Source organism: Rana temporaria, chromosome 2 (genome assembly GCF_905171775.1).
Source record: "Rana temporaria chromosome 2, aRanTem1.1, whole genome shotgun sequence".
Taxonomy (NCBI): Eukaryota; Metazoa; Chordata; class Amphibia; order Anura; family Ranidae; genus Rana; species Rana temporaria.
This window is the reverse complement of record NC_053490.1, coordinates 374,827,234-374,848,387: the sequence shown is the minus strand read 5'-3', so window position 1 is coordinate 374,848,387 and position 21,154 is coordinate 374,827,234. Positions and strand designations below refer to the sequence as shown.

General features: G+C 39.8%; 1 protein-coding gene across 1 annotated transcript in view; it reads left to right on the top strand.

Moving 5' to 3' along the window:
- ITPR3 (inositol 1,4,5-trisphosphate receptor type 3) overlaps window positions 1-21,154 on the top strand; it is a 385,035-nt gene that overhangs the window by 133,796 nt on the left and 230,085 nt on the right. Inside the window, 7 exon segments of the mRNA XM_040339415.1 lie at window positions 3,809-3,950; window positions 4,279-4,440; window positions 5,921-6,093; window positions 12,527-12,646; window positions 15,269-15,451; window positions 16,913-17,164; window positions 18,712-18,850. Coding sequence (XP_040195349.1) covers window positions 3,809-3,950; window positions 4,279-4,440; window positions 5,921-6,093; window positions 12,527-12,646; window positions 15,269-15,451; window positions 16,913-17,164; window positions 18,712-18,850 — 1,171 coding nt within the window.

Genomic DNA, 21,154 nt, shown 5'->3' with positions numbered 1-21,154 from the left:
AAGACCCGGCAGAGGACAGCGGACAGAGGGAGAAGAACCGGAGAGGGCTAGAAGACATTAGCGGAGAAGACCCGGAGAGGGAAGAAGAACCGGCAGAGGCAGAAGACATCAATGGAGGATGCAGAAGATATCGCCAGAAGAGGGAGAAGAGCCGGAGAGGGAAGAAGAAGTCGCAAGAGACGCCAGAGCTGCCGTAAAAAATTACTTTAAAAACCTGTGTACTGTGTTTTATTTTTTACACTTTTTTTTAGATTAATGGGTAGGCGTATAATGTACCCCATACTCATTCACATAGGGTGGGGGCAGGGATCTGCCTGAAGACCCCGACAACCAACGGCCAAAGTTGTCAGAAGGAGGCCCTTGTCCTCATTAACATAGGGACAAGGTGCTTTGGGGTGGGGAGGGCGCAGGGCCCCCCTGCCCCAAAGCACCCACCCCCCCATGTTGAGGGCATGGTACGGTTCAGGAGGGTGCTTGCTCGTCCCCATCCCCTTTCATCAGAGCACAAGTCGCATGCCAAAGTCAGATCAGTTTAGACTGTGATCTGACTTTAACTGACCTGCCGGGCTGTGTACTCGGATAAGGGTCTGATATGGATTTTGGGGGGACTCCATGCAGTTTTTTCGACGTGGGGGTTCCCCTTAAAATCCATGCCAGGCCGAAGAGACTGGTATGTTCTTGGAGGGGGAACCCATGCCGTTTTTTTTATTATTTGGCGTGAAGAAGGTGATTTACCATGGTTTTCTTCCTTTCTGGAAAACCGATCACAAACAGTCAAATTGGGCTCCTTCACGTCAGAAAAGCGCACGGTGTCATGTGGAGTCCCCCAAGGATCCCCCCTGTCACCGGTGCTTTTCAACATCTATCTTCGCCCTCTCTTTGATATTATCAGTAGCCAAGAACTACTCTATCACTCTTATGCAGACGATACGCAACTGTACTTGCGCATCGGCAACAAAAAGAATCATCATCCCAGAGCTATCAATCATTACACCAAGAGCTATCTTAAACTTAACAGTTCTAAAACAGAACTCCTTGTGTTTCAGGCCAGCCGAAAGAGTCAAGTGGTAACAACTTGGACACCACCGCCCATTCTGGGCCAAATCATCAACCCGAACTCCAAAGTCAAAAGTCTCGGGGTCATTTTTGACACCTTCATGACAATGGACGCACAAATAGGGTCAGTAGTCAGCGGAGCGCACCATCTGTTGCGCCTACTACGCAGACTTATTCCATTTATCCCCAAAGAAGACGTAGCAGTCGTGGTGGGAACAATCGTGAATTCCAGACTGGACTATGCTAACGCCCTGTACCTCGGACTCCCAAAGTACCAAATCTCCCGTCTTCAAGTCGTTCAGAATACGGCCGCCAGACTGGTGACTGGGAAAAAAAATGGGAATCAATCTCACCTTCGTTGAGAACCCTTCACTGGCTGCCAGTAAAAGACAGAATTGCATTTAAAGCACTCTGCCTGACACATAAGTGCATCCATGGGAAGGCTCCCCAATATCTTTGCGACAAGATAGAACCTCATAATTCGAATCGCGTTCTGCGATCCACCGACCAAAATCTGGTCAGGGTACCAAAAACTAAATACAAATCCAAAGGAGAAAGAAGGTTTGCTTTCCAGGGTCCTAGACTATGGAACGCTTTACCAACCAGCATTCGGTTGGAGGAAAACCACCTGACTTTCAGAAGACGAATCAAAACTCTGCTCTTTTGAGGTCATGAGTCATAAACAACTAGCGCCCAGAAGCGATTCAGTTCGCATGTGCTGCGCTCTATAAATTTTTCATTCATTCATTCATTCAAGTTCCCCTTCAAGATCATCAGACCACAAGTCGCATGCCAAAGTCAGATCAGTGAAGACTGCTATCCAACTTTAATTCGACTTCACTGATTTTCAATGGGCTGAAGTAGGATCAAAGTCAGACCAAAGTAGTGCATGGACTACTTTGAAGTCGACATGACTTGAAGTTGTACTAATATGAATGGTAGTCATTGGAAATCATGTGACTTGTCATGCGACTTTGCAGTCCCAAATCATAGGAAAAGTCATACAAGTGTGAAAGGGGCCTTAGGCTAGACTGTATGCTCTGTAATACTTTTATTTGTTTTAAGATATGTAGTTCAGCGCCGAAGAATTAAAGTGAAAACGTTCCTCTATTCTTACCCCTACCCTCCTCCTAAAACCTAAAAGCAAACCTGGTAAAAAAAAGACAATCTTAAGACCCCTTTCACACTGAAGGCGTTTTAGCGCATAAAATAGCACCTGTAAAGTGCCTGAAAAACTCCTCCTGTTCCACCCCAATGTGAAAGCCTGAGTGCATTAGAAAAAGTCCTGCAAGCAGCATCTTACACCACTCCCAAAACGCCCCAGCCCATTGAAATGAATCTGCGGCGCTGCCAAAGCGCCTGCAAAGCATCGCAACACGCATTTAACCCTTTCTGTCGGTCGCTAGCGGGAGTTAAAACAGCCCCGCTAGCGGCCAAAAAGTGTTGCTTTACCGCTAAAGTGGCCGCACTACAGTGTTAAAGGGGTCTTAAGGAAAGTGCCTTCCAGGAGAAGATGTACTATGCCCACCTCTCTATTTCAGCCCTGCAGACCCTGGCTGGCAATATACTGATAAGACGTATTTAAAGTGATATTAAAGCCTTGTTTTATTCTTTTTCTAAAAAACAAACATGGTATACTTACCTGCTGTATGCAGTGGTTTTGCACAGAGCAGCCCGGATCCTCCCCTTCTCGGGTTCCATGCTAGAGCTTATGGCCCCTCCTTCCGGCAAGCTACTTGCTGTGGGGGTACCCTAGCAGGCACACTCCTGAGCCGCGGCTCTGTGTGTCCATTCACACATGGAGTCGCGACTTGGCTCGTCCCCTGAACAGCTCACTGTCCGTGATTAACAGCAGCAGGAGCCAATGTGCATGAGGGTAAAAATACCTTGTACCTTTACAACCAATTTAATCAATGTCTGTTGAAAGATAACTTTTTTCTAGCGATCAGTCACTGGTCAGTGTATACAGAGAACTTAAAGGCACAGGATGCCAGAGAGGAAATATAAGCCCTTTGTAGACTTTGTATCGATAACATCAGTTTGAGATCAATTACAATTCATTGAAAGATGCTTTTGACCTCCTTTTGCATTGTTATAGACTTGCATGTCAATGCAAAACCTGTTCATGTTTTATTTATTACAGGTACTTATAAAGCACTGTCAATTTACATATTTATTATACATTCACATCAGTTCCTGCCCTCAAGGAGCTTACAATCTAAAGTCCCTAACTTACATTCATACATACACATACTAGGGCCAATTAACCTACTTGGAGGAAACCTACACAGGCACAAGGAGAACATGCAAACTCCATGCTGGTAGTGCCATTGTTGGGATTTGATCTGACAACCCCTGTGCTGCCAGGCAGAAGTGCTAACCACTTAGCCACTGTGTTGCGTGTGGGTTTATTCAAGAAGTTGCTATATTACATCGCTGATACATTGATTTCTCCCTCTGTGCGTGACAGGTTGGGGAGAACAAAGCAGTGTCTTTTTTTTAAGAGACCCAAGCCATGTGTAGTTATAATTGAGTACTATTTGTATTGTTTTCCTTTACATTTTACATTTCTGCCTTAAAAGTGCTTGATATTTTATTTTTAAAAAGCATTTATTTTAAGTGTGCATAAGTAAGAACAGAGCATGAGAAAATTGACAAAAATTATATTTAATTTATGCACTTCTTTATATAACAATCTTTGAGTAAAATGTGGTACTGCTAGTTAATGGACTTTTACTTTTTCGCTCTGTAGGTTTGCCATCAAGCTTTTAGAAGATCTGGTTTTCTTTGTAGTCGATGTTCCCAACAATGGTCAAACTGTGCTGGATGTAACAATCACCAAACCAAACCGGGAACGGCAGAAGCTTATGAGGGAGCAGAACATACTTAAGCAGGTTAGAATAATTAACAGGAAGATAGGGAAATGGGGGACTCTTGAGTCAGTGATGTGCTTCACTTGTTTGCTAGTATAATTTTTTTTTTTTTTGGAAGTAAATTTCTGCAGTAGATTAACGGTACTTTAAACTATGTTACTTATTCACATTTTCTGTTCTTCCGTGCTTTTTGAGTGATGGATGATTTCATCTCATGTTAAATTAGTTTTGCTTGATATTAATGGCTGCGTTTGGGATTTAAATAGTTGCTGTAGCTAAAGTTATTTTTTTCCAGAAAATGTTAGCTGATTTTTCTTTACATTTTCTGCATTAAAACCCATGTTTTCAGATATTTGGTATCCTAAAGGCGCCATTCAAGGACAAAAATGGCGAGGGTCCGCTGCTCAGACTAGAAGAACTTTCTGACCAGAAAAATGCTCCATATCAGTATATGTTTAGATTGTGCTATCGAGTGTTACGTCATTCTCAGGATGATTACAGGAAGAATCAGGTATGGGATCTACATATCTAATAAACGTGTTACACAAGAATATTTATAAACACATTTGTTACACATGGACACATTTGCTGTATTTATCGGGCTCTTTCACATGGACGTGTCCGTGTATGGACTCCGCTTTGCTCAGCAGGGATCGCTCCGTTGATCTCAGCTGAGCAGACAGATGACAGCTCCGTCTCTGCACATTGTGCAGGGACCGACCTGTCAAAACGCCGGGGATCAGATGAACACAGACCGCCTGTCCGTTTTCATTAGATCCGCCAGACGGATGGAAAATAGGGTTTCCATCCAGCTGAATTTAGCGGAGCGGATGACACCATTGACATCCATAGCTCCAGAGATCTGCATGGAGCGTCCATTTAGGTCCGCCTAAAGAACTGAGAGCCCCTGTGTGAAAAGGGGCCTAAAGCACATTTATTGGGCAGGTTTGCATGCAGAATCTCTGGGTTGAATAACATTCCCAAGCATTTGTCAGCATTCCTTCTTTAATGATAATTTTTGTATTGCTCATGCTATGTTTATATCAAATTCACTGTATACATTTATATTATACATATGCAGGGCTGAATTGGGGAATCATTAAATTTACCAAAGAAAGTGAACAGATTTGCTTTCTGGGTCAACTACACATACTAAAAAAAAAAAAAAAAAAAATCATGTTTATATTTCTACCTGCAAGAATAGCATCTTTTAGATTGTGAAAATATTTGTCTATCCTGTTTGCGCTGATACATGCAAAATGATCTGCCACTATGTAGAATAAAATACATTTTTAAATTATTCCAAAAACCATGTGACCAATGGATACAAAATATACTTACCTAAGCTCGATCTCGGTCCAGCGATGTGCATGAGAGCAGCGGCTCTCCTGTGTTTCCCCCACCTTATTGGCTATGATACAGCAGAAAGAGCCATTGGCTCCTGCTGCTGTTAATCACAGCAAGTGAGTAGGGTGCAGGGCTGAGCTGTGCTTTCTGTGTCTTATAGATACAGAGAACTGGCTTGGGAGCGAGCATGCACCAGTGCCCCCATAGCAAGCTTGCTATGGGGACACTTGGAAAGGGGGAGGGCAAGTATGACGTGTTTTGTAAATTATATTTATTTTTAAATAACAAACACTTTTAAAGAGTTACATATTTTTCTTTCAAAGAAAATATGTTAGAAGTTTAAAAAAGATGTGCCCCCATTTTAGCTGTCTTTTTTTGGGGACCTATCATAAAGCACCCAACCCCCAGTGATGAAGGAAATGCTTATTCTAATTAGTAACACAGTTGAATGGACACTTATAGTCCTTTACCATGATAATAGCAATTCATGGAAGTATTCGAATAAGGAAAAGGGAAATTGCCTCTTGTTTTAAATGAAATTAAGGTAACCCCTAAAGTCAACCTTTATAAATATGCTCCTTTTTCTGTTGCTGTTACTTAACCTGCATTCCCCTGTACTGTTTTAATTTGTTATTTCACTGTAGGAACACATAGCCAAGCAGTTTGGTGTCATGCAGTCTCAAATTGGCTATGACATTCTAGCAGAGGACACTATTACTGCCCTGCTACACAACAATCGTAAACTTTTGGAGAAGCACATCACAAAAACTGAGGTAGAGACATTTGTTAGCCTTGTGAGAAAAAATCGAGAACCACGGTAAGTCACATTTGCTATGTGGAGAGACCTTTTTCATTTGGATTCTTCTGTTTTTATTTAGTAGAATGTAGTAATATGAAATAGCTAATTTCCAGATCATTCTCTATATGCACTTGTCACAGAGTTAGTCTATGTATAGTAGGCGCCTAATAAAAAAATCATAAACAGAGGTTACCTATAGTGCAATTTACATTTCAGAATGAGCAGTGGATCCAGAGATATAGGGAGGTTAAGCTATATGCAAATCTAAACTTTTCCTGTAAAAATCTAGTTTGGCTTCTAACCCTCTCGCATCTCCTCCCCCTGAACAGGAAAAGATCAGGTTAGCAAACAACTTCTTTCATCTCTTTGGATCTGCTGTATGTTTGGACAAAATATAGTTTTTAGTGACAATATGCAGATAAATACAATGAAAAATAAAATTCAAAAATCTAAATATTATGCTGAGAAATAAATAAATTCATAAAGTGAAACAAACTCCTGAGGCCTCGTAGACACGACCGGGGAACTCGTCGTAAATGAAACATCGTTTTCCTCGACGAGTTCCTTGTCAGGCTTGTAAAGAAACTTGACAAGCTTGCTTTGCGCACACACTGTCAAGACCAAATCTCCTCGTTCTCAAACACGGTGACGTAGAACACATACAACGGCAGGGGAAGTTCGATTCCACTGGCACAACCCTTGGGGCTGCTTTTGCTAATCTCATGTTCCTGCGTGTTAAGTAAAAGTTTGGTAAGAGACGATTTGCACTTTTCAGACTGTTACAGCGTGACAAATGTGCTATCTCCATTACAAACGCTACTTTTACCGAAGGTGCGCTCCCATCTTATACTTTATTCTGAGCATGCGCAGGTTTCTTAACATACACACAAACGTGTTTCTCGTCGTAAACCAGCCCGACGAGGAAACACGACGAGGAAATTGAGACTCCCGTTGAGGAAAAAGAGAACTCGTCGAGTTCCTCAACAGTTTCCTCGATGAAAAACATACACACGACCAGTTTATTCGTCAAAAAAGCTCTTCCACCAAGTTTCTTGATGGATTCTGTCGAGGAAAGTGGTCATGTGTACGAGGCCTAACAGTGTTTCCCCAAATAATTATATGCAGTAAGGGCCAGTTCACACCAGACGCAGTTCCGTTCAGTTCTGTGTGCTTTTTTTCTGCACAAAATGCACGCACAGTGTTTTCCATGTTTTCCAATGGCTCTAGTTGACTCTAGTTCACACCATGCAGTCAGTTTCTGCACCGGTGTGAACTAGAGCCAACTAGAGACATTGGAATACATGGAAAACACTGTGCATGCATTTTTAATGCAGAAAAAATGCACACAAAACTGTACGGAACTGCGTCTAGTGTGGACTGGCCCTTTTTAAGGCTACAGGTGCATCTGAAAGATCAGCCATATAGAAATACGGATTGCACCAATTTGATACATGGACTAGAATACCATTCGTCTCCATTCCTCAATTCTTTTCGCAAACACTGTTAGGAGTTTGTTTCACAATTGTTCAATTTATTTGGTACAGCATGTTATTTTTCCGATTTTTGGATCACAATTTAATTTTTCATTTTATTTGTCTGCATATTGTCACTTTATTTTAACAAGCGCTGTTAATCGCAGAGCTTTTCTCCTGTGTTGTTTATCACATTATCACTCACAAGTTGTAACAGCAGCTGCTTTCATCACATTAATTGATTTAAGATATAGAGGTGTGGCGCGGGTGTTTTATACTTTAATAGTTTTTAGTGCTTCTGCACTTTTTTCCTTTAGATGATCAGTTTGGACTATCCAGGTTTGTGTCAGGTTGATTTTAGCATGAGTAATCTACAGGCAAAAGCAATATGGTTTGCTAAATATAAATCATAAGAATAGCAGCTTACTGCTACATTTTGTTTTGGATTCAGTAAGGCCCCATACACACGAGAGGATTTATCCGCAGATACGGTCCAGCGGACCGTATCCGCGGATAAATCCTCTCGAGGATTTCAGAGGATTTCTATGCGATGGCGTGTACACACCATCGCATTGAAATCCGCGCTGAAATCCTCTGCCGATGACGTGTCGCGCCGTCGCCGCTATTATGACGCGGCGACGGGCGCGACGCTGTCATATAAGGAATTCCACGCATGCGTCAAATCATTACGACGCGTGCGGGGAATCCCTTTGGACGAATGGATCCGGTAAGTCTGTACAGACGAGCGGATCCATCCGTTGGAATGGATTCCAGCAGATGGATTTGTTGTGCATCACAGCAAATATCCGATCTGCTGGAATCCATCCCAGAGGAGATTTCTCCGCGGAAACAGATCTGCTGGCGTGTACACACCATAGGATCTATCCGCAGAAACCCATTTGCTGGGATTTATCTGCGGATGGATTCTATCGTGTGTACGGGGCCTTACTGTCAAAATAGCTAATTAATACTATTTCAGGACAGTCCAGTAAAGTCTGCTTGCAATAGATGGATTTCCAAATAATTTCAAGATGATGCAAAATGTTTAGCTCCTCTGCTTAAATTACATGTTTTGTATATGTTATGTGAAAATAAAGTAACCAAAAACTTGAAGCATGAAGAGAAAGACTGCCAGTTGTCTATGAGTAACATATATAGATTTCTGCCAGATAAGGTGTTATCCTACTACTGAATGACAGGTTGCCCAGACTTTTCCATGTGCTTGATTTATTGTTTTCCAATCTGTTAATTTGATAAATTAATAGTCATTTATACTAATTAGCAGAAATATGTGGAATCGTGTTTACTGAAGAAATAATTATCACCTAATTTGATTAAGGCAAACACGGGCTATAGGGCTGATTTATAAAGAAAACCAAATACTGTTCGTTATCCACACTCCAACATATGAGTAATTAGAGAAATTCATGTAGTGTTCATCTTGCAGTAACCCATAGAGTATTCTCTGCATAATTCTGTAAATAGCACTACATGAGTGGAGAGGCTGGTCACATGGCTTTGGTGTCCCACACCACAGTACTCTGTAAAGGTTTTTTTAAAGCATCACTTTGGTCACGATAAGGTCATTCCATTTTTTTTATAAATCAACTTGATCTGAGCAAAACAATACTTAAATGCAATGATAGAAATTAGTATATAAAATGGTACATGAAAGTACCACGTTAATACAGGCCACTTTTACCCCCTTCCTGTCCAGGCCAATTTCGTACTTTGAATGACAATTGCATGGTCATGCAACACTGTACCCAAATGAAATTCTTATAATTTTTTCACACAAATAGAGCTTTCCTTTGGTAGTGTTTATTTACATTTTTTTGTTATTTAAACCAAAAATTACAATTTTTAAAAAGAAAACGTTTTTTTTCTTTGTTTTTGTTATAACATTTTGCAAATAAATATTCTTTGTCCTTTTATTTAGGCCAAAATGTATTCTGCAAAATTTTGGGGTTGAAAATAACCCAAATTAGTGTATATTATTGAATCTGTAGGAAAGTTCAAAGTCCATAAACTATGGTATTTATCTGAAACTCAATCAGTTCTGATACCCTGACAGCCTATCTAATTTCTTGAGGCCTGAAAACGGCCAGTATAGTATAGATATCTCCCAAATAACCTCCCTTTGTACAGTAGACAGTCTAAGGTATTTATTAAGAGGCATGGCAAGTTTTTTGAAGTTGTAATTTAAAAAAACTATCAGATAAGCACCTGAACGACCACAATATACAGGGATATACAATGTAATACTAACATAGAATCACACACATAGATTGGACTTGTGTCTTTTCTTCAACCTCGCCTACCATGGAAGCTATGTCATTTTTTGTCATAATTTTGTGGAAGATATTATAACATTTGAAAAAAAAAATATTATATATATATATATATATATATATATATATATATATATATATATACATACATACAGTATATACACACTGTATATGGTCCAAATCATTTTATTGAGGGGGGATTGTGAGGTTGTTTTTCAGGCGTTGGGCTTGACCCCTTAGTTCCAGTGAAGGGAAGGCGTCAGTATACCAAGACATTTTGGACAATTTCATGCTCCCAACTTTGTGGGAACAGTTTGAGGATGGCCCCTTCCTGTTTCAACATGACTGCGCCCCAGTGCACAAACAGGGTCCATAAAGACATAGATGAGCGAGTTTGTGCAGGCCAGTCAACTTCCTCTACCCCAGAGTCCTGACCTCAACCCCAATAGAACACAATGTAAATAAATACTGTCTTCAGTGCAAAACAGTGTTGTCATATAACAGGTGTAGTGGTGATCAGGGTCACTGACTGTTTACAGTATGCAAAAATGTTTTTATATATATATATATATATATACATATACAGTATCTCACAAAAGTGAGCACATGCCTTGCATTTTTATAAATATTCTATTATATCTTTTTATGTGACAACACTGAAGAAATTGCACTTTGCTACAATGTAAAGTAGTGAGTGTACAGCTTGTATAACAGTGTAAATTTGCTGACCCCTCAAAATAACTCAACACACAGCCATTATTGTCTAAACCGCTGGCAACCCAATCAGCCATTTTCCCTCCCCGATGACGTGTGAATCGTTACAAGGTCTCAGGTGTGAATGGGTAGCAGGTGTGTTAAATTTGGTGTTATCGCTCTCACTCTCTCATACTGGTCACTGGAAATTCAACATGGCACCTCATGGCAAAGAACTCTGAGGATCTGAAAAAAAGAATTGTTGCTTTACATAAAGATGGCCTAGGCTATAAGAAGATTACCAAGACCCTGAAACTGAGCTGCAGCACAGTGGCCAAGATCTTACAGCAGTTTAACAGGACAGGTTCCACTCAGAACAGACCTCACCATGGTCAACCAAAGAAGTTAAGTGCACATGCTCAGCATCATATCCAGAGGTTGTCTGGAAATAGATGTATGAGTGCTGCCAGCATTGCTGCAGAGTTTGAAGGAGTGCAGGATCAGCCTGTCAGTATTTAAACCATACGCCACACACTGCATCAAATTGGTCTGCATGACTGTTGTCACAGAAGAAAGACTCTTTTGAAGATGATGCACAAGAAAGCCCACAAAAAGTTTGCTAAAGACAAGTAGACTAAGGACATGGATTATTGGTGTCAAGCCTGGGTGGTGGCAACCAGGTGAGGAGTACAAAGACAAGTGTGTCTTGCTTGCCTACAGTCAAGCATGGTGGTGGGAGTGTCATGGTCTGGGGCTGCATTAGTGCTGCCCCTCCCTTCAGAAACTGTGCCCCAGGGCAGTATTCCAACATGATAACGACCCCAAACACACCTCCAAGGCGACCACTGCATTGCTAAAGAAGATGAGGATAAAGGTGATGGACTAACCAAGCAAGTCTCCAGTCCTAAATCATATTGAGCATCTTCGGGGCATCCTCAAACGGAAGGTAGAGGAGTGCAAGGTCTCTAACATCCACCAGCTTCATGATGTCATCATGGAGGAGTGGAAGAGGACTCCAGTGGCAACCTGTGAAGTGCTGGTGAACTCCCATGCCCAAGAGGGTTAAGGCAGTGCCGGAAATCAATGGTGGCCACACAAAACAGTGACACTTTGAGCACAATTTGCACATTTTCACTTAGGGGTGTACTCACTTTTGTTGCCAGCGGTTTAAACATTAATGGCTGTGTGTCAAGTTATTTTGAGGGGACAGCAAATTGACACTGTTATACAAGCTGTACACTCACTACTTTACATTGCAGCAAAGTGTCAGTGTTGCCACATAAAATTTTTATTTTTCTTACAATTTTTTTTAACACACTTTGACCAGAGAAATACAATGTTATCATAGTAGCACTGTACTAGTGATCAGGATTTTCTTTTTTACATATTATTATTGTGTTTACTACTGAATTTCACTGGCATAAGCAACCATTTTTACTGAAAGAAACTGATTAAGTTGGTGTGTTTTCCTGTGATTAGCCACAGCTAATCACATTGTACAGATGAGCTGTAATTGTGATTGTCTGTACCATGTGATCACTGTGACCAATCACAGCTAGCAACAAAATTGTACACGATGGATGTCATAAAAAGAAGCCATCCATTGTTTACTATTGTCTATCAAGACCCTCATGTGAATACTAGAAAGCCAGATAACTAGTGTTTTTAGAAGAAGGTTAAAAAAATTTAACTCACGCATTGCCCTGTACAGATTTCCTATTAATTGTCTGCCTAAAGACTGAGAAAACAGGCTGTTCAGTGTTTTCTTCAGGGTATTACCTTTCAAAAAATATTTTAGGTGTTCCAAGATGTATCAAGATAGGGTTTTAGTTAATAACTGAATATGCATTAGTTATTTATAGTAGTAATCAGATCTTAAAATAAATAAAAAACTACAGTGGAAAAAAGTTATTGATTCAGATCTGTCAATGTAAAGACATGAGGTATAGATACTGCATACATTTCTCAATGTTTATAAACACATTTTTCTTCCAGGTTTCTAGATTATCTTTCAGATCTATGTGTGTCTAATCATATAGCAATCCCAGTTACTCAGGAGCTAATCTGTAAGTGTGTACTAGATCCCAAGAACAGTGATATTCTCATAAAGACAGAGTAAGTACTCAGTTTAAAATAATAAGAATTGCTATATGTTGACTACATTTGGAATGTTATATATGACACATTAGGCTTTTTTTAATATACTGTAAATACTTGAATTGCAAAAAACATCATTACCTAATAGATCTGAGATAAATAATAGTGCTGTACCTAGCTGCATGTTATGATTTGCGATAAAAATATCCTTTTAACTAAACTGCTGATTTCATCCCTAATAGTGCAGTGTTTTGTATTGACAGATTTGAGTAACAGTCACACACTAAACACAAGCTTTCTCATGCAGATTTGCATTGCATAGCACGGGAGGACTTATGTCTGACCAAGTCTCTTGCGTTACAAATTTCAATGGGTCTTAAGCAGCCCATATATCAGTAATTTCTTTCCATTCAGTCAGCTGGTTAAATGTAAAAAACAGACTTACTTCTTTATTCACACACACTTAATGTGAATAGGGAATCCTTCCTTCTGAGCTACTGTAAGCTGACAACGGGGAGACTTCCCTGCTGTCAGAATACACTGATCAGTGCTACTGGCTATAGCCTGTGGCACTGATCAGGTGAGGAAAACCCAACATGGTGATTGTGCAGAAGTCAATCAATGGATTGACTTCTGTACAACCACAATGTCCATACATGGATTGAAATTTGGCCAGTCTCTGCCGAACCGGCGGAATTTCGCACAATGTATGACCAACAACTCAAGAGTCTCTAATTGGCACATTAAAGGTCAGCTCTACTTTTTTCACCACTGATAAGTAGTTCTTTGGTATCCAGTACCATAGCATTTTATTAAAAATAAATGTGTCAATAAGCAAAATGCCGTCAACTCAGAAAGGGAGACAATTCACTCTCCAGTATTAGTTTAGAAAACATGGCAATAATATGTGGAGTGTAAATAGTTACTAGACTTTACAATCAAATGCATATATGAAAGAGGAACATGCACACACATAACTCAACAAGGAAAATTTAGATGGAAAAAAATAATTAATTACTTTTTAGAAAATTTTTGAATATTAAATGCATCCTAAATTTTTGAGAAAAAAAAACTCCTTCTAAAATAATTTATATAGGTATGAAAAGATTTTAATCCTATCTCCTGCTGTTCTGTTGAAACTGAAACATGGATTTTAATCGCTTCTTATTTTGAGCTGTATGATGGTCCACTTTTTATAGTCGCATGGCTATTCCCAATGTAGTAATGTAAATATCGCTGAGAAAAGCAGTGACCAGGAAATTAAATTTTTGTAGCTGTATATGCTAGCAGTATACAGAGTAGCCCAGTGTTGGCCTGGTTGGCACAAATACAAAGAAGGAACATTTCAGTTTTCTGGTAGTTTTAGAAAGTCACAACTTTCTAAAGTTTGAAAATGAAATGTAATTACCGTATTTATCAGCGTATAACACGCACTCTAACTTTAAGTGGGACATTTTGGGGAAAAAACGTTACACAGCCCCCGTGTATAACACGCAGGCACAGTTTACCCTCTATTTTCAGGGTAAAAAAGTGAGTGTTATACGCCAATAAATACAGTAATAAACAAAACAAATCATATAGTTTATATATTTTTGTTATATATATATATATATATATATATATATATATATTTTAACAAAGTGAAGTTGTCCTTCAGTGTTAACCTGTACTTTATTTTAAACTTTTAAAAGTAAAACATCCTGCCTGCAAGTGGACAGCAGAAGATTAACTTCAGTAGCCAGCTACACTTATTCGGAGTCTGTTAACCCTGCGGAACAAAGTTCGGGTTCCCCCATCGCACCTGAATCGTGGAAGTTAAAACTGCCCTCTGCAAACCCCTATGGGTGTCAATACAAAGTTAATGACACCCGACTGTGAATTTAGATATGAATCGGATCGCATGGGCGTGAACACCCATGTGATCCGATTCTGGTGCAGACAGAGAAAAGGGTCCTGCACTTTGGTCCGAATGCGATGCAAATTTAGCCATACAGTTTGCATTGCACAGACATCACATGTAATCTGCACAACAATGCAGTGCGAATCACATGCAATGTTTGGCATCGCACCAGTGTGAAACAAGGCGTAGGCAGGCTTATTGAAAGGTGAAAGGGCATTTTGAAAGACTTAACCTGTAAATTAAAAAAGTCAGGCTCCCTTTAGTAAAAAAAAAGAAACAACATCAAAGAGGGCCAAAAGAAAATATTTACTTACTAATAAAGGTAATAGCAGGCATTTTGTGACCATTTAGATCAGGGATCCTCAAACTACGGACCTCCAGCTGTTGTAGAACTACACATCCCATGAGGCATTGTAACACACTGACATTCAAAGACATGACTAGGCATGATGGGAATTGTAGTTCCTGAACAACTGGAGGGCCATAGTTTGAAGACCCATGATTTAGATGGTACTTTGATTCAAAGTTTTTAAATAAAAGTGCCATTTGAAGTTTGATTAATAGACACCTAAAATCTTGTTATAAATCTAGAGCATATCTCTTTACAGTTGTATATTTACTGACTACTACTGTGTATTGTGAGTTTAGGGGTCAGATGTATAATAGGTCATTTCATAATTCTATTTTATAAGTAGTAGAAATATGTATATACATTTCCCTAATTATTATATTTTTTGTAGGCTTAGACCAGTAAAAGAGATGTCCCAGTCTCCGGAATATATGAGTATTGAGTACTCTGAAGAGGAGGTGTGGCTCGTCTGGTTAGATAAAAACAATGATACACTTGATAAAAGCATCCGCCAGCTGTCACAAGAGGCGCGAGCAGGGAATGCTCATGACGAGAATGTACTCAAATACTACCGGTAGTAAATCTTGTTACACCTACTGTGATGATGCAATTTTAAACTTTAAACTGCTGTTTATCAATGACTGATTTTTTCACTCAAAAAGACATGTAGTTCTTTATACTTCTCTTACATGTTCAGTTCATTTAAATCAGAACACTGGGCAAAAGCTTCTTTACATTTCCCTTTTTGCCGATTTCCTACCTTCACTGAATAATCTTCTGGTTCATTCATCTTCTGGTTCATTCAGTAGTTGCTCTGAAAAAACATTAATTATCTTTGGTTGCCCATTTGTAAGACCGGTGGCTGCTATGCCTCCTATTCCCTCAGCCACTGGTCTTGGCACATCCCTTCTGTAGTTCTTTCTCCAGGAAGCAGTTATGTAATTCAGCCCTATGTGCTGTGGTGGCTAAACTGGGACTCTCGGGCTCTCATTCAACGTGTACAGGCCTAGTGTACTCGCCCACATTCACTACAAATCCCTGTAGATGTTAGATCAGATGCTGTTATCTTTGAATTTTCATGACCTCATCTCTGTAATTCAAATTAGGGTTTTCTCCTCAATGGTAAAGATTTTCAAAATTGTCTTAACGGTTTAGTGTTTTGTGTAGGGGGGGGGGGTGACAGTCAGACAACAACACATAAACTATTGCAAAACTAGCCACTGTGTTAATTTCTTTCCATTGTCTCTTTTGAATTATGGGCGAAAACTGGAGTACTTGTAAGTCATTTTGCAAAGGCAGAACAGAGAAGGAAAATATTCTCTCTAAAGTTAAAGTATGAACTAGAAGCACTGCAATACAGACATAATTGTATTTCTTTTTTTTGTAATGTCTGTTCACTTCAGTATATTGGTAATAAAACATTCAAGTTGTGAGTACATGAGAACCTTATAACAGTGTATTGCACACTATGGGGGTAATTTACTAAAGGCAAATCCACTTTGCACTACAAGTGCAAACTACACTTGAAATTGCACTGAAAGGACACTTGAAAGTGCAGTTGCTGTGGATCTGAGGGGGACATGCAAGGAAATGAAAAAACAGCATTTTAGCTTGCACATGATTGGATAATAAAATCAGCAGAGCTTCCCCTCATTTCAGATCTACCTTTCAGATTTACAGCGACTGCACTTCCAAGTGCACTTTCAGTGCAATTTCAAGTGCGTGCAAAGTGGATTTGCCTTTTGTAAATAACCTCCACTATTCTATGGTTTCATGCTTACTGCAGTATTTCCACTGTGTTGACCTAAAGGACCCGTGGCAAGCAGCAGTTGGGGGAAACATTACATTTTTTCTCAGGTAAAGGTGCAATTTTGAATTCTGACAACAATTTATAGCCAATGAGTTATTTGGATTAATTACATCCTTGTTTACAGACACTATTTAATCATTTAGTTGGCCTTTATCCTTATAAATTATTTGTGCATAGTTTTTGCACATCTCACTTTTTTCCTTGTTTTCTATCAATGTTGCACAGGTATCAGCTAAAACTTTTTGCACGGATGTGTCTAGATCGCCAATACCTTGCTATACATGAAATCTCCAAACAACTAAGCGTTGACCTCATCTTTCTCTGCATGGCTGATGAAACATTGCCTTTTGAGATCAGAGCTTCTTTTTGTCATCTCATGCTGCATGTCCATGTTGACAGAGACCCTCAAGAACTGGTAACACCAGTAAAATATGCCCGACTTTGGACAGAAATACCTACAGCCATCACCATCAAAGAGTAAGAAAAATTAAATATGTCCATATTTAGTTCTTTTAAAGTAGGTAATACATAATCTTTTTAAAATTATGCAATACATAGTCATTTAAATATATGTAATACTGTCACCTTATTAGTCCTTTTGAAATGGTATAATTTGATTTCGTGCAGCTCTGGTCTTTTGGTGCTGATCATTTGGCACAAAATCTTAACTGAATGACTTTTTGAGCATAATAGTACTCCCTGAATCTGAACTGTTGTGATAGGATTAACTAGTGTAAAAATATAGGGCTGGATTCAGAAAGATCAGATCTTTCTGCTGGCGTAACGTATCTCAGATACGTTACGCCGCCGTAACTTTGGGCGCAAGTTCCGTATGCAGAAAGAACTTGCGCCCTTAGTTACGGCGGTGTAACGTATATGTGGCGGCGTAAGCCCGCTTAATTCAAATGAGGATGTTGGGGGGTTTTTATTTTAAATTTCACCTAACCTTGCGTATTTTAAGTTTTTTGTGAACGGCGCATGTGCCGTTCGTGAAAAAATCCCAATGCGCATGATCGAAATTCCGCCGCAAAACGTCATTGCTTTCGACGTGGGAACGACGGCCATACTTAACATAGGATACGCCTCATATAGCAGGGGTAACTATACGCCGAAAAAAGCCTAATGTAAACGACGTAAAAAAATGCGCTGGCCGGACGTACGTTTCTGAATCGGCGTAACTACCTAATTTGCATAGTCCTCGCGGAAATATACGGAAGCGCCACCTAGCGGCCAGCGTAAATATGCAGCCTAAGATACGACGGTGTAAGACACTTACACCAGTCGGATCTTAGGGAAATCTATGCGTAACTGATTCTCTGAATCAGGCGCATAGATATGAAGGCCCGCACTCAGAGATACGACGGCGTATCAGGAGATACGCCCTCGTATCTCCTATCTGAATCCAGCCCATAGTGTTTATTGCCATGGATAGTATTGAGGGGGCCATGTACATTGATTGACCTGTTTAACAGCAGAATTTTCCATTACCTGTGTGTAGTGTGATGGCCTACCTAACTGGATTTTGCTGAACTTACTGACCGGTTTTAGGGTAAAAGTAACTAATAGGGGGCCAAAATTGGTTTATGTTAAGAGTTAATTTTAGAGGTTAGATGTTACTAAAAGTCTTACAGGTTACACTGAGGTAACAGATTAGTTTTAGAGTTATGTTTCCAGATTACATTTAGAACACAAATGAGTAAATAATACTTTTTTGGGTGATTAATCTTTATTTCATATGTGATAAGTTCATAATACTTGGTGTAAATGGCGAACGTGGTGTAACTGAGACCCAGTTAAAAGCTTGAAAGAGTAAATTGTGATTTAGGGGTGTTTAGTAGTATTGACTGCACTGTCCTTGAGCGTGACTCTATAGTTTGTACTTAGGTTCAGATTGATAGTTCACTGTTTAAACCCCCCCTTGATGTGATGGTAGAGTTTAAACAATTATGGGCACCATAATTATGCAGGTTTATTGTTCAGTTTATGTTCAACCAACTGATTGCATTTATTTTGTTTTTAAATAGTTATGACTCCAGTGATTCCAGAGATGACAAGAAAAATAAGTTTACAAACACAATGGAATTTGTGGAAGATTATCTGAATGCAGTTGTCAGTGAATCAATGCCATTTGCCAATGAGGAAAAAAACAAGCTTACATTTGAGGTAGAAACCTAAATTGTAATTTAATTTTAAGTAATATACGCATAACATTTTAATGTTTTGTTTTTCCTATGTGTCTGATCTTTGTGTTTTGTTGGCTACTTTAGTGTAGATTATGTGTGGATGCAAACTTTCAAGTACATGCACACATCATTTGTTTGTGAACATGCAGAATAGAGCTCTCACTAATACCATTCTCTAGATTGCTAGCATCAACTTGCAGAGTGTTTGGATCTCCATTTTCTGCCAGAAGCTTGGAATTTTTACACTACCTGCCAAAACAGCCACCTGCATCAAATAATTGTAAACATGCACTTGGTAATGGTTCAGAGCATGGGATAATACATCTTAAAATTAATCTGTGCTGCATTTTAAATGTTTAAAAGTAAAAGTTCAGCATAGGGATTTTGTATGTAATGTTGATTTCCACAATTTCAAGTTACTCCCATGAAGGAGGGTTCCAAAGAATGACAAATCATAAATAGTATGGTCCAATTGTAAATCCAATGCAATTATTGGATTTATTATCCACTTAAGGACCGGCTCACGTCCAAAGACATGCTGGTTGGTAAATTGGATCTTGTCCAAATTGGCCCAGTATATATATATGTATATCTGTGTGTATGACTGTGTGTCCCAAGCGTGTCACGATCCTACGGGGTAAAATGACTGCACCAGCCAAGCAGACTCTGGCTGGAAAAAGCGCCCAGAGGCGATTCAGTTCGCATGAGTTGCGCTATACAAGTCATTCATTCATTCATATACGTCATCACTTTAAAAATGAATATCTCCGTAACTGCAGCAGCTACTGCCACAACCGAGATATGCATCTTTAACGTGGCCGGTCCTGTAAACGATAACGGTGGTCTCTGTGGCGGATTCACATTTATTCAGCGGCGGGAGAGGGGACCTCCTGCGCCCTCCTCCGCTTACGGGAGCCGTCGGCAGTGGTGGAGGCGATCGGGCTAACTTTTGTCTTATTTTTTTATTAAAAAAAGTTATTTTTTTCCAAAAAAAGTGCGCTTGTAAGACCGCTTCATATCAGCCAAAATCTTCCTATGAACAGTCTGATTTGCAAAATGCACTGAACCTTGTCCCAGGGAGTACTTGTACCAGTATCTCTAGAAAACAGTTTCAAAAGTTTCTATTCAACTCTACTCATGGTGCCAAAAATCCAATGGATCCTGTACCAAGTGTATCCTTAAAAATCCCTATACAAATACCTTCAAATTCCAAAATTTCACATGGAATCTGCAAATTCTGTTTTTGCCTCTCAGTGACAAGGGGAATACTCGGCATCCAAAGACATCCAATATGTCTACCTACATATTCCCATTTATCCACTTCATTAGCACTTTCTATGCTTTGCATTCGAAAATAATCGCTCCCAGTTAGACATACTGCCATTTGGTCTATCCTCTGCTCCTAGAGTATTGATAAAGGTCCTTGCAGCTCTTTTTCCCTAAGAACGCAGGACATCGAAGTCATAGATTATTTAGATGACCTTCCAGCTATCTGAAAACTTCTACAGGCCAATAGCTTTCAAAAATCTGATTGCCCACCTTCTCTACACCTGGGAAACTTGAGCTTAATTGTGGACATGGCCTAAGAAAATCTTCCTTCCATAGAAATAAACTGCTTTCTCTCACAACTCGCACTTGGGACTTGAGTTCAATGAGATGCCCCTCTGAGATTCCCCATGAGAGTCCCAGGTCTCATGGTGGCTTCCGTCAAGGCTGTCCCATTCATCCAATTTAAATTGAGACCTCTCCAACACAACATCTTGTTAGCATGGAACAAGCATACTCCTCTCGACCTACCCATGCTCCTACCCAGCCAAGCATTGCATTTCTAAGCGGTGAATCTCCGACCCAGCCTTGAATATGGGAAAGTTATTCTGCCATATCACTGGAAAGTGATAATGACAGATACCAGTCTTTTTCAGTCCTTCACAGTTCAGGGAACATGGTCATAAGAGGAAGCCATTACCTCAGCGGTCACTTCCTGAGCCAAGGGGAATGGGCCCTTCACCCCAAAATACATAATTTGATATGTCAGAGATAACTGAACCTGGATGTGGATATCCTGGCCTCTGTGATTCAACAACAGCTTACCTCTGTTTGTGGCCAGGAACAAGGATCTCTCTCAGTTGTCTAGTACTGGAATTGTATGCTTATATAATTCCCTGTCCCCAGTTCAGGCTAATCTATACTTTTCCTCCAGTGTGTGTTTTGCCTTGCCTGCTCCCAAGAATAGTGAAAAAGAAGAAGCAAGTGATTCTCATTGCATCAAATTGGCCTATAAGAA